The 14,876-nt window shown below is 40.9% G+C and overlaps 1 protein-coding gene across 1 annotated transcript in view; it reads left to right on the top strand.

The window, feature by feature from the left end:
* DEPTOR (DEP domain containing MTOR interacting protein) overlaps nt 1–2,983 on the top strand; it is a 71,906-nt gene extending 68,923 nt beyond the window's left edge. The window contains exon 9 of the mRNA XM_009905776.2: nt 2,062–2,983. Within this exon, the coding sequence (XP_009904078.1) occupies nt 2,062–2,190 (129 nt within the window). The 3' untranslated portion in view covers nt 2,191–2,983. The remainder of the gene's footprint in view (nt 1–2,061) is intronic.
* The last annotated feature ends 11,893 nt before the right edge of the window (nt 2,984–14,876 follow it).

Raw genomic sequence — 14,876 nt, 5'->3', positions numbered from 1 at the left:
TGACATGATCCAGCATGTGGATTTCTCCACAATACACTTGCATGCCTTCCCCTGGCCAAATGAGTCCCATGCATTGGGATTTCAGTAACTGGAGAAATCTGAGAGTAAACAGCAGTAAAACAAACATCAGCTATTTGACTTCCAAAACCTGCAGTAAGCCAGGAGAGACAATGTTATTTCTTCAGGTCTGTTTTAAATCAACCTAAATAATCCTCTGGAGCCAGAGCTATAATTCAGTAAAACTTGATACAATCTTGGAACATCATAGAGGTTAGAGACCTGTAGGTACTGCAATAATCTGCATTATAATAAAGTATAGACAGGCCTCTTCAGTGCTGATTGAGGCATGCTGCAGAGGATGAAGGGTTGCCTTTTCAACCAAAATCCTTCAAATTCAAAAAGCTTTGTTTGCATGCAAACACTGAACTATTTTCCCAATGCTACTTGCAGCTGAAATACAGCATATGAAGGTGTAGGAAATAGACATCCATATTGTCATGGAAGTTACCAAAGTGACATTGCCGAGTGCTGTAGTTTGCTGATTGTTTAGGCTAGCAGGAAGCCTGATATCCAGGACCTTTGACTCTGTGGAGGAGTTCTGCAGGGCAGTGGTGAGGTGCATGAAAGATCTTCCCTCTCTTGAGGGGCTGCTGCTGAGGCGCTAAGGAGCAGAGACTAAATTCAAAATGCTACTGTTGATTTAAACTTTACATTTTTGTATTGGCTTCCCTTTCTCTATAATTTTCCTTAAATAGAACACCAATAACCACATGCTGTGCACTTTGCACACATCTCAATTCAGTTTTACCTGAGAGGGCAGGTGGCTGATGCGCTGAAGATAAATGACTTGGCTTGCAAGGAAATCTGTTGTAGAGATAGCATTGGAAACTGCTTCCCTTCTTTCCTGCATCCATTACTGTGTTGTGTTTCTGCCTCAACAGGAAAGGTAAAATTATAAAAAAGGAGGACATTTTCTAGTGGTGCTTGCTCCATAGCTTCTTTCTTACAGAGTCAAATTACTTAGGAGCAAGATAACCTTCCAGTGAATGTACTGGGTTTGGTGAAATCTCAGGATGGGATTGTTGTTGCCTCAGGCTCCATATTTTTCTCATTAAAAACATAGCTCCAGATACTACACATTTTTGGCCTTTTTACCAAATATGCAATATGATTAGATACAGAGAAGGCTTCATATTTGTGAGGAATCTGTATTGCTGTCTCTTTTCCTCCTTGGTTTTTTGCCAATGTTGATGTGACACTTTTCTGATTAAGTCCTTCAAGATATGCAGCAGTGTTGGTCAGACTATTTCTATCAAGATTATTGGTTTTTTTGGACAGGAAACAGCCTCTAATCATCCAAGACTTTCAACATTTTGCATTTGTTATGGCTATTAGAACCAAAATGTTAGCATATCTGAAATTACTTCAGAGCCATACTTGCTGAAGAAAACCAAAACCTGCCCACATAAAACACAGAAGGAACTAGATTTGTGCAGGAATGTCTCCTGAAAATGGCAGTGACATTTTAATCTGTCCTAGTACTCACTCTATCTGCCATGGTACTACCTCCTAGAACTTGGGTCTGTTGTATTGGGTGAAGGTTTTGGCACCAAATCTATTGAAGTCATCATCCAGACCTTGCCCTGAGACTAGATATATGATGCAGATTTTTACTGTGACTACCAAGAACTCTCTAAAATGGTTTCTATCAAAGTGTTTAAGACAGAGAATAACAGACACTTTGCAGTGACCAGAGCTGGTTTTGCTCTGTATTTTCAGAGCCCCATAAATATTAAAAAATATCATTGTTACAAGAAAGGGTGACATAAACTTCAGAATTCCACAGATTTGAAAGTTCCAGGCACACTTCAAAAAAATTAGTGGAAAATTAACTTGCCAGATTGATTCTAAGAAATGTGGGGGGTTTTAAGAGTGATGAATAAGGTGATATGAGGAGTTCTGGAGGGTTTGCATGCCCAGAAGTTGATAGTACATGTCTATAAATGAAGGTACAGAAAGCCTGTCCTTTGTAACATTTTGCTACTTGCTTTTTCTCCTCAGGTTTGCCAATTTGTTGTATCTGTCAATGGCCTCAATGTTCTCCATGTAGATTACAGGACAGTGAGCAACCTCATCCTGACTGGTCCTCGAACAATTGTCATGGAAGTGATGGAAGAAATAGAGTCCTGAGAAGGGAAGGAACTTTCATTGGACTTTTTTGTGAGAGGAATAAGGACAACCGTGGAGTGGCATGACAGAAGGAAGCAGAACGTTGCTGTATCTAAGTAGATGACTTTGCTTTTGGGGAAGTGGGGCTCTCTTTCATTTAACAATAATAGCACTGGTGATTATGTGGTGAAGTGAAAAATGCACACCAGCATATTTTCCCTAAGGCCTTTATTCTGCCTGACAGAGATGAGGTTAAGGCCTTCAGGTTGTCTGTCCAGCCATGTCTGCACTGGTCAATGGTTTTGCACCAAAGAAGCCATGCGGGTTTCTTCAGTTTGCCACTGAATCAAAGCACTTCAGGAGAGGAAAGAAGTTAAACACTCTGGTGTTAAGATGACATAAATGGTTTGATTGACATCTTTACATTGGTAAATATTCTCCTGGTGTTCAGCTTTGTCCTAGGAACACGTGCTGTCACAGTTGCGCTCTCCTTGGGCTGAAGGACAGCCGACTGAATGCTGATTTGGTTGCAATCAAACACAAACTGCAAATGCATGAGAAAATAGGTGTTCATTCTCCACAGAGGGTACTTGGATATGAATGCTTGGGCCTGACCAAATACACAGATTGGTCTAGAAACAAAAATTATGCAGATAGAAAAGCATGCAGTGCTTTTACAAAATCTGCTGTTGAAAATCAGGCTGTTTTGTGTGGAACCCTGCAGACGGCTTTAGGTGCTCAAGTATAAAATACTGATTTGGTTTTCTTCCTTATCTTTAAAAGGAAGAGTATCTCACCATTGCTTTTCTTTTTTTTTTTCCCCACTTTGGAGAAATTTTGGACACAATAATAATACTTGGTGTGTTAAAGGGGGGGAATTCAGAGTGTTGGCATTTGCAATGATATGTTCAGATGCTCCAGTAGGGAACATACACTTCAAATTGAAGCAATGTACTTGAAGGTGCATTAAGCTTGTTAGCACTTTGCAATCATCAAATGTTTTGCAAACTACAGACTTGCATTTGACACTATTGCTAATAAAATATTGTATATAACTGACTCTCAACTCTCTTTGAAACAGTAGGGCTTCTTCATTAAGGCACTCATGAATTTTTTTAATGTATATATAGATTCCCTACTCTGCACCTAGGTGACTCCTCAGCTCCATGGCAATTTGACTGTGTGGGTTTTCTTTGATCTTTGAACTGAATAAAGGCATCCTCATCCACAAAATGATAAACATATATTGCAGACTTTCTCTGCTGTCTGGATTTTACAGTGAAAGCTTGACTTTCTCTCTAAGCCTACACAAATCCTTCAATTATGGGGTGGGGAAAGCATTTTTTTCTTTTCCCTCAAAGAATTTAAAAAAAAATTTTATATTAAATATTGTTCTCACTAAACACAGTGCTCTTGCAGTATGTTTTTCTCTCACTTGAACACTTAGGTCAGAGATAAAGCAAGCCTTCAAAATCACACATGCCTGCAGCTTTGTAGGTAGGAGTCTCAGACATTCTTCATTTCTGGTACAATACATCTGTGGCTGATTTTTTTTTCCACCATGAACACTTCTCATATTCCACTAATGTGCAGCAGTGCAGGGAGATATAAAACTGCAACCACTGACTTGATACTAACCAGGCACAGAAGTGTTTGGAGGATTCTTTCAAGCTGTTACATAGTAGGACAGTTCCTTATCCAAAGGGTACCCCAAAAAATTTTGGTCCACAGTCTCAAGCTGCCCGAGAAGAAGTTTAGGCTTGAAGTGAGGAGAAAGTTTGCCACAGAAAGAGTTGTTGGCCATTGGAATGGGCTGCCCAGGGAGGTGGTGGAGTCACTGGTGTTCAAAAAGGGATTGGATGTAGCCCTTGAAGCCATGGTTTAGTAGTCATGAGGTGTTGGGTGACAGGTTGGACTTGATGATCTTTGAGGTCTTTTCCAACCTTATTGATTCTATGATTTTATACCCCATAGCAGATGCTATTCTGCAGTTAATCTAAAATATATATGAGGTGGTAACAACTGTCAATGCTATCCACTAAGAACAGCTGGGAAAACTCCTGCTGTCCCAGAAACGTGCCAGTATGCTACAGGTTTTTGATTTAGTGAATCCACAAATGTTTCCCCAAATACTTTTGTTTCCTTTGGTTGCCTGGGATCTTTTGGTGGTTTGGTCATATGTGTTTGTGCCACTTGAAAATATAAATTCTATGCATTAGGCTAAGTATTAAAATGTGAAGGATTTTCTTAGCAAAATGCTAATGATTCTCTCTAATGCCATTGTGGATTCTTCTGTCTTACATCTCTTGCTTTAGTTAATATTCTGCTACAAGTTCCCCATAGCTTACAGATAATTAAGAAACTGGGTCAGAATTTAGCTTAATAATGCATTACAGAGTGTACATCAGACTTAAGCAAGAGTGGGAATGGGGGCAGGGTAAAAAAAAGCATATTACTATGTTACAGATTGGAGAAGGCATTTTCATTTTAGTCCTTATCACAATTTGACCATCATTACTTGCCTGCTTTTTAATGGGGGTTTCCATATTGTGTTCTCAACTTGATTGGCAATCCAGAATTTAATTACTTCTTTCCCTCTTCAATGTGACAAAGGTATTCAAATTATCTGTACAGTCAAATTTTGTATGTTGGGGGGGGGGGAAAGAAAGAAGTTAACAGTGATGGTATAAAATGTAAAATTTCCAATTACATTGCAGTTTGTCTGCACATACTGCTTCATACCCTCTGAGAGAGCCCACAGGACTCAGTGTCAGGCTTTAGAGGGCACTGAGTTTTGGATATATAGAGCACTTTGCTTCCTGCAAAGCAGCAGGGAAAATGTAATATTATTCACAGAAGTCAGGCACGCCAAGAGCTGCATGACTGTCACGGTGTGGACTGAAGCAAGAACCCAGAAAGGGAAAAAACCAAACCTGTGATCAGCAGTAATAACTTAATTAAAAAGATAGGGAGTTTTGTAAGACTTGATTGTCTTACATGAGTGTGGTTTTGGTTACTCTAGATCTTGTGAGATCTCTACTAAACCTTTTGCCTTAATAACACAGATTAGTGCCACTTCTCTGCACATGTACATTTGCAAGTTGTTTAGGAACATCTTCAAGCAATGTAATAGTTAATTAAATTCAAGTGGTAGTTAAGCTAATTGGAGCATTAATTTAGTGCACTATTCCTCCTATTTTTCTTCTGTTTCCTATGAGATAGACAATTTTTATTATCAAGACCATATATATATATACACACTGCTGAACACAATTGGTTTCACAGCTAGCCCCACCAAAGGCATTTCACTCGTGAAATAATGCAATAATCCACTTCAGTTGTATCAAATTTGATGTGTTTTGGTTTTCAGGGAAGTTAAAGGCAAAAATGTCAGCATGGGAGACCCTAGTGTGTCATAGCAGCATCTGCAATACCTGTGGTCTGTCACTCTTCTATGAGATTGCTTTCAGGCAGAGGTTTGGGAGGAAAACTAACATGCAGTAGGAGTGTATTTTCTTCCATTTCTGGTTATCTCCTCACTAATTTTCCTCACCACACCAGAGGACAGTCCTTGTTCCAATGTGATGTACTAATAGAGACATAGCTGAAGAGTAGTCTGAGGATTAGGAAGGAGGAGTAACCGACTTCTTTCGTCATCTGCACTGACAGACATGATGTATGGAGGTTTCGTTTTTCCTGTGGGTGGAGACAAAACCATCAAATCATGAGCTACTGCTCCAATAATTTTAGATAACACTGGGAATTAAATACTAATTCTTTCTTTTTTTTTTTTTTTTTTTTTTGGAATAATAATTATTTTAATGTTAGAGATGGGGAAAATTGAAACAATGCAGTTTGCAAAAAGGTTTGCCTAATGCAAAACAGACTGAGAACTCCACTGCTGCAGTCATGAATATTTTCTTCCCAGTGCACAATTAGAACTAGACCACTTGTCTAAGTGAAAAAAGCATGTGTATGTCACATGTATAAGTAAAGCTAGACCACATCATTCTTTAAGCAAATTGGGAGAACTTCTGGCCTTTTATGATAAAACTGCCATTAAAGGTTCCCATAAATCACACTTGCAAAATTTGTCTGTCTTTATCTGGTGAGGGATGTGGTTTACGTTTTTCACTTCTGTGTGTTACTCCTAAACCAGGAAAGGTATCTGCCAATGTAATAATTCATTTTGTGTACACATAGTGCAGATAAAAATATCATGGGTATTCCAGAGAATCTGAGTGGTTTTAAACCAATTTCTTGTACATAAACTGCTATTTACACATTCCATTGCAAATTGAGCCATTAGTGCAAAAGATCACAGAATTGTCAGGGTTGGAAAGGACCTCGAGGATCATCCAGTTCCAACCCCCTGCCATGGGCAGGGAGACTTTCCACTAGATCAGGTTGCCCAGAGCCACATCCAGACTGGCCTTAAAACCCTCCAGGGGTGGGGCTTCCACCACCTCCCTGGGCAACCTGTTCCAGTGTCTCACCACCCTCCTGGTGAAGAACTTCTTCCTGACATCTAATTTAAATCTACCCTCCTCTTGCTTGGGTCCATAATAATATAATAATAATAGTATAATCTAAAAATGTCAAAGAATGTTGTAGGACATAAGGATACAATGACTTGATAGTGTAAAGAGAGTGTTTCATGTATGGCTGCTTCATCTTTATACTTGCAGTTCCCCAGGAAATTTCAGAAGTGCTCAGAAGGGAGTTATCTGTAACTGTCAATGTTCTCTAGCAAAAATGCTCTTGTTTTGCAGTTAGGTGCCCATTCTCCTATTGCCCATGGGAGCTGTGAATTTCCAGCACTGCTGAAATTCAAGTTGCACAAGCACACACTTAGAATTAAATGCTTAGCTTTGAGAGCACACGTTTGAATTCGGCACCGTATGCTTGGCAACGTAGCTCTATTGCCTAGAATAGAATAGAATAGGACCAGGTTGAAAAGACCTTCGAGATCATCGAGTCCAACCCATCACCCAACACCATCTAATCAACTAAACCTTGGCACCAAGTGCCCCATCCAGTCTCTTCTTAAACACCTCCAGTGATGATGACTCCACCTCCTCCCTGGGTAGCCCATTCCAATGGCCAATCACTCTTTCTGTGAAGAACTTCTTCCTAACATCCAGCCTAAACCTCCCCTGGCACAGCTTGAGACTGTGTCCTCTTGTTCTGCTGGTGGTTGCCTGGGAGAAGAGACCAACCCCAACCTGGATAAAGATGCTGCCAAATGTGCACAGTCTTCCCATCCTATGTCACTGTAGCACTGGCTGAATTTAGAGTACAATAGTTGTCTATTGGCCTTGTCAAATAATAATGTCATTTCTTTTCAGAATGTGCAGTGATTAGAGCCTTTTTGCTTGAAACTTCTTGCTTCTGTTCCTAAGGTGCTTCCACCCAGAGACTTCTACAAAATGGTCTCTAGATATTTGTGGCATGCAGCCCACTAAGAAAAGGTATGTCCCTGGTGCCTGAGCAGCTGAACACCTTCTCTAATGGGAAATACACCCAAGCAGGCCAAGCTGGGGAACACTGGTCTAAAGGACAGCCTCTGCCTATCAGAATGTTTTGCCTCCACCAGTGATTTATGGATATATTTAGTTTTCTTTCATATTAAACTTATTTTGCCCCATAGTTAACAATGGTCCTATTTCTGCATCCCGCTCAAAAAGTGGTTCTTGAAGGTCTTGGTGGCCCTGCTTGCTTTGTCATTGTCACTAGTCTGGTTTTGAGATGTTCTTTATCATGATCATCACCACTAGCTTCTCATCAATTAGCAGTACTTCTCTATCAAGCCTAAGATTGAAGGAAAATGGGTGAACTGGTTGCTGCTTTACAGTGAAATGAGAACCAACATACAAAGTCTTCGGGTAAGAGAACAAAATAAGACAAAGTTACCATAATGATGGAATGAGGTATAAAATACCACACCACCTACGATTCATAACACAGTCTGGGCCACAGTTTTCATGGACTTCTTGGATTGCAGAGAGAAAACATGACTCCAAAGAGTGTTGCTCTGGATGTGCTGCCACACACCTTTTGCTCCTTCTGTTCATCACATTGTGGCTGTAGCACAGCCTCCCAACCACAGCTGGACTTAGAACCCCATACACTCATGTCTTACACTTACATGTCTTCACTACAAAGTGTTAATGACTGGGGAACTTAATTGTTAAGATCCATGTTTTCCTCTCCAGGTTTTACACCATCTTGTATTAAACAGAAAAAGAAAAAGAAATGTCTCCCTCAATTCTATGTTTTTCCAATGAAGAAATCCTCCTTTTTCCTCCTTATGTTTCCACTGGAACTTGTGAACTTTTCTGTTTGTACCTAATCATAACTCAGGGAATACTAGTTCTTGCCTGCAGATCTTAGGCCAACCTCCACTTACTCTCCCTGGGAAAATGTTACCTGAGCAAAATCTTCAATACAATTCCTGTTACTATATTGTAGCTGGAAAATACAGTAGCTACAAACCAGTTTTTATGGGGGGAGAGAGAAGGGGGGAAAGTCAGCTTGTTTTAAAATTCTTGATGATGATTATAAATTGGAAGCAAAATGAGTGCAGAACCCAGAAAAGCATCCATCAGGCAGATGTGGTGATAGGGTATAGTATGAAAAGGTTCTGTCCTGTTATGTTTCTTACTAGCATCATAGAGGAGAAAAAGGTTGCAGCTTAATGCCTGATTTTACAGTTTACATTCCTCACCCTGTCTTCAATTAATACCCTGGCTGCAATTAATACCTGTGCATTTAAGAACATTCAAGCATAAAATGCACTAGATAAGAACACAGTACAGACATGCTTGTTTGTGAAATACTTGTTTCAAATGTAACAATCTATGCAAACATTTCCTTTGATGAAGCCATTCACATTATGAAGTAATTAAAACCTTTTCATGTCTTCAGTTTCAAAGTTCTTTGCAAGATATCTGTATGTGTGCAACTATTGTGTGCATCAACTGAAAATAAACACACATGCAGATAAGTAGGCTTGACTGAACAACTGCTTTGTCAATAGAGTCCAGCAATGGGGCTAAAGTGAGCTCTTTATATTTATTAGCATAGGTTTAATTAAGCGTGATGCTGAGCAAAGCCTGGGAATTGTTAAATGATTTCCCTCGGAAGAAGTGCTTAGTAGTTTGGAGGACCAGGAATCCATTTAATTTCTGTTCTCAAAGTGCCCTAATATCTTTGCTTGACCTGCAAAGTATTTCTAGAAACAAGATTTTCTTAAAACCTCTAAATTGTTGCAGGTGGAACCCAGCAGCTTTTATGGGTTCACTTGGGAAGGAGAATTATGAAAGTATTTAAGATCTTGATGTTACGTTTTCCTATTGCCTGTTTTGCTTTATAAGCATCATCAGCTCAGATGCTTTTTGAAGGTAACTTGCTGCACCCTTCTGTTTGTTACTGCAGTTTAGGATGTGTGTGTGTGTGTGTGTGTGTGCTCTGTCTGCTTTGCCAGAATCAACAAGATCCTGTTGAATATTAAAAAAGACCAATATTTCAATTCCCATATTACACTCAGTAGGCAAATAATGTATTAGAAAATCTGCTTCAAGGGAGCATCTACAAAAGGGGGCTGATTTTCATGATAAAATATGTACTACATTTTAAAAATGGTGTTTCATTACCTGCTGTGCATGTGCCTGCATGATTCTGCACTCTCCCAAGAGATTACTTTCTGAGGGTTATTGATTCACCTTCCTTATCACAGCACCAGTGTTCCATTCCAGAGACCATTTTATATTTAAATCCCTTTGACCTCATCTCTTACATACAGGAGAAAAAAAATAATAATAATAATCATTAAAAAAAAATCTTCTGGCTCAATCAGAATTTGCAAAGGCACAGAAAACATTTGCTTTATCACTTGCTGATTACTGTTTCTTTTGCAAAAAGCAGACAGTGCTGCCCTAATATTCAGAGCTTGAGGAAGCCACATAACACGGGGATATAAAAATGTGTAATTAGGGTCAAATTGTCCACATTTTAAAGGCTTTTTGGTGGTACCCTTTCCCAGTAGTTACCATGATTAACTCCTAACAATGCACTTGTAATTGCTAGATGACCTTTGGCCCACGGGCCGATGCGTTGCTCTTTTCTCTGACTTGCAGATAATCTGACAAAGCACTGCAGCAGGGTGAGGGCATCTACTTCTGCTTTGCTGACTGGAATCTGAACTTAGAAACCAGGAACTGTTGCATGCACATAAATGTTGAGTGCCATCAAAGATGCTTTAGTGTATTGCAGAAAGTATATTGCAGAGGACCTATGGGGAAGCCCCTTGAGATAGCAGCTAGAGACAGTCCCAGAAGATGTTTTAAATGATGTTAGATACTTGAACTGGCATCAGACACCTCCACGTGAACAACTGAATGACATCCCTAATATCCACCACTTAATATTAGCTAATTCAATTGTCCTGCTGCTGGCAATTTTATTGGAGTTACCCAGCTGTATATTCAATTACTGGTGTTGATGGGAAAGAATTTTCTGGCTATCCAGCCAATTCTCTGCAAAGTCATTGCACAACTGTATCCTGCAGAACTGAGTGTGATGATGTGCTATTACTGAATGTCCTCAGAAATATGTCTCCTTTCCCTTTCCTCCTTTTTTTTTTTTTTTGGTCAAAATGCAAAGTGGCCTCTCAGACAAGGACAGCTTTGTTTCTGAATTGTCTGCTGCCAGTCAGGGGGACAGAGCTATTTGCCACTTGAGCTGTAATCTGTGTGTAGAAATGCTCATACATAATTACTCTCTGCATGTTACAGCAGATCCTTCCTGCTTTTGCAGTGTTACTGATTTTAAGTAGTCCTGAAAAGTACAGATTTCATCCAAGGAGTCACAGCAAGGCAGTAACATGCTCCCACCGAGGAGATGAGATCGCAGGAGGGAGTAGCAGCTACTGTAAGCACAGCACATGAGGACAGAGGCAGCAGCAGCTCAGTATTTCCATTTAAAACTAGTTTTATTCCACTGCTTGCAATACGACAGGTATTGTAGTTCTCATGCATCATGAAGTATTTATGTACCCCCCATACACTTTGTGTTTTAACAGGTACTTATGATGAACTTTTTTTTCCCCATGTCAGTCCCTAAATTCTCAATAACTTGCGTTTTGAATTCTTTATACGGTTTTGGACGTTTTCTCTGCCCCCTACAGAGAGTGAGAAGTTACAAGGGTTGAGATGTCAAACACTGAGATACATGACTGACTGGGTTGCAAGGAAGTAGGGAAGCCCATCACCTGTTAAACACAAAGGCTTTAGAAGGTCTTCAGCACTGAAGATTTCACCAGCAGTTACCTAACATGCTAGGACTGCATGCCCTACTATCTGGCCTATACATCTTCACATTCAATAGGTTTTACAACCAGCAGCACATCCTCAGGTCCCCCATGCCCCACATCTGGCATTCTCCAGGTGTCACCAGGCTTACTCCTCGATCCACAGTAGTGAGGTTAAAACACACATAGGCAACTTGGATTCCTGAAGTCATCCAGGAAGCCTGTGGAGAAGCAGAGCTAGAACCCACTAGTTTGCTGCCTGCTGGATAGCCCTTCAGGGTGGAAGCAAGAAGCATACCCCTCTAAGAGAAAAACACAGTCCCCTCCATTTACTGCAACTCACGGGCTCTGTGGCTGTGGAAAAATATTACCCTTTATGTATTTGGAATCTTCTGTAGCCATAAAATTGTTATTTGCAACCCCTTATGTTCAGTTTTGGCAGACTCTCATCACTTGTGTGCCAGGTACCCGTCATGTACAGCCAATGTACAGCCATGTACAGTTTGCTTTTCAGCTCCACATTCCTTTCCAAGCGCCTCTCCAAACTCTTCTTCCTCTCAACCTTTCCAAGGGAGAGGATCCCTCCGCAGCAAGCCTCGGTGCCAAACTCCCCAGGCAGCCAGCCAAGCCTGAGGGCTGGATCAGGCCCCAGTCCCCAGGCACTGTACAAGCGCTCGGCACATGGCGTGGGAGGCTGCGGAGGCCAAGCAGCAGGCTGGGCACACTGCCTTGCGCAACCGGCCCGCACTCGGCACACAGGGCTGCGCTCACCCAGGCAAAGCGACAGCAACAGCCTGCGGTTCAGAGACAACCAGGCACACAAAACACCTCAACAGCATACTCGGTTCAGGGCTTGGTTTGCCCGGCACGTTCCTGCCTCTTGCGAAAAAGCATGCACTGGGAAGCCCACTGGCTTTTCAGAGGAATGACATCATAGCTACCTAATGAGTATTCCTGCAGCTCCTACTGTATTTCTAGCGAAGGAACTTAAGGGGGCATTTGCAGGTAAATAGGACGGGTTAACATCTTTTTGAACTACACCAACTGTAAAATGTGGGTTTCACTCATCTAAAAAGACTGCAAATTAGGAAGGGTTCAGATGCTTAATTTTACCTCCATCAATAATTCTCATTTTATTACTGACATTAATCACATATAGAAAGCCCTACAAATCTCACACACTCACTAGGGAAGTGAATAAAATTAGCACTAGCTTAAGAAATACTGTTGGAAATTCTTTGAGAATGCAGTTAGGCATATTACAATAGTAGACAGAAGTATTTATGGTGAGCTTCTGTTTTCTTTGCCCACTTGAAAATCAAGAGGATTTCCACAACTGTACAAAAATGCCACTTGACTTTAAGAGCTGCTGTGTGTGAGAGTTGAGCCTGAAGATTACCACATTTTAAAGGTGTTTAGAGCTCTCTTAGAAATAATGTGATCCTATCCTCCCTCTTCCCTACCAGTGAGTGTTGTTCTTTATTTTAATGGAATCCAGTCAAATTACAACCAAGTTATCACTGGGAACTCCTACAGTTTGCATATTTTAGGCCTAACGCAGAATTATTTTACTGAGAAAGGCTTGTTGCCCCAAACCCCATTCTCCTATTCAACTTTCCAGTCTGAACAGTCATGGAGAGCAGGGAAGATGGGAGGGGGAGCTTTCCAAAGATCAGTGTCGGTGGAAGATCAGTTTGCCTCCCCCATGCATAGTTACTGGTGCTATTTGGGACACAGGGAGGCCAGTTACTCCTTTGGCCAGCACTGGTTAAAAAGAACTGAAGAGGATAGAATAGGGACATGATCCATCTTGATTTAATTGACCTACCATCTAACTGTCTGTATACTCAGCCTCTTACACAGGCCAATATTAGTCCAGTGAACCAGTGTATGCAGAAGCAATATGAACATGCCATTTGTTACTACAAGGACTCACGTGCTCGCTTCTCAGTGCAAAAAGCATTCAGAGCTTCCAGATTTTAAGGACTGATTCTCCAAGTCAAACCTTGCTAATATTTGAAGGGACAGATTGATTGGCTGATGTCCCAAACAACAGTAACTCCTTCCCATGTGCTGGATAATTATTATTATTAATAGTAATATTAACAACATTGTGAAATGCCCTGTGGTTTAAGGCAGCTGTTTTGGCTACTCTTCCCAGACTGCAAACCTCAGGACAGAGGTTTTATTTGTGTCACATGGTAAAGAATATCTACTAGTCCACAAGTATCTGTGAAGGTTGTGCTGTACAAAACATTGTGCTCCTCAGGAATGCATATTCCTCAGGGCCTTGCTGTAAAGTGACTTATTTTAAGCACTGTGTTAATTTAAACAGGCCATGGATGAAATGTTTTCTGTGCCCTGTAAGATAAAGAAACATTACTGCAGCCAGTGCCAATATTGCAAGAACATTTAGACTGGCATTTATGAAGGATGTCACTAGTGAATGAAGTATTACAATAAGGTCCAAACAATGATAATCTAAAGGAAACAGAAAAGGGGGGGTTGGGGAGGAAGAGATTGTGTGGATTACAGAACTTTGTCAAAAAGCCTCTGATGAAAGTCATTCATGACTTTAATGAACAAATTTAATGAACAAGTAGTGGAAAATGATGTAGCATCATGGATGGAGTGTGGCCCTAAATGTCCTGTTTTACCTGGGTTTTGATTGAGGTGCAGTTGAGTGCAAGATTCAGGTGCTGCAAAAATGTGTACAACTGCCTAAGACAGAGACTCTGAGTGTCGAAAGTGAGGGGAAAAAAAGGGTTAACCCAGAAGCTCTTGAGATGCTATCTGCTTTTCATGGTTGTAGACCACTGCCTCTCCTTTTTTTCAGCTTTCACATTCTTTGTCACAATACCCTATAATTCTTTAAGTCATCAGATCAATCACTTGGGAGCATAATTACTGCCGGCTATTTGTTCAAGGCTCGTATATACACTTGCTTTCCTCCTGTGTAATTTCCTGTTATTTTTGGCTTTATATTAATCATGTTCAGTGGGAAGTGTCCCAGCACTTCCTGGGTGCATACACAACACAAAGCCAGATCTGCAACGCATGCAGAGCAGAACTAAAAGCTTGCCCCCTTCTTTTCTCTATCCCGACAAGTCCTGGCAAGTCTTGAGACACCAAAGGGCCATCTCAGTCATAGGGACAGCCACAACAGTTGCACATACTGACAACAGTCACACATACTCCAGCAATGTGGGCACCACTCCTGAGCAGCACTGCATTGCCCTCCACAGTACCACTTCCCTCTCTGTAGAGAAGCTTGATAGGAGCGGAAGCCTTCTGCACAGAGGCTGAGTAGCACAGGTCTTTGAATCTGAAAATTCCTTGGCCTTTACAAGGTAGATCATAGCACAGTGTTGCGTTTTGGCAGAAGCGGCAGTTAAAT

This window comes from Dryobates pubescens, chromosome 14, assembly GCF_014839835.1.
Source record: "Dryobates pubescens isolate bDryPub1 chromosome 14, bDryPub1.pri, whole genome shotgun sequence".
Taxonomy (NCBI): Eukaryota; Metazoa; Chordata; class Aves; order Piciformes; family Picidae; genus Dryobates; species Dryobates pubescens.
The sequence above is the reverse complement of the archived record's forward strand: the minus strand, read 5'-3'. Positions and strand labels throughout refer to the sequence as shown.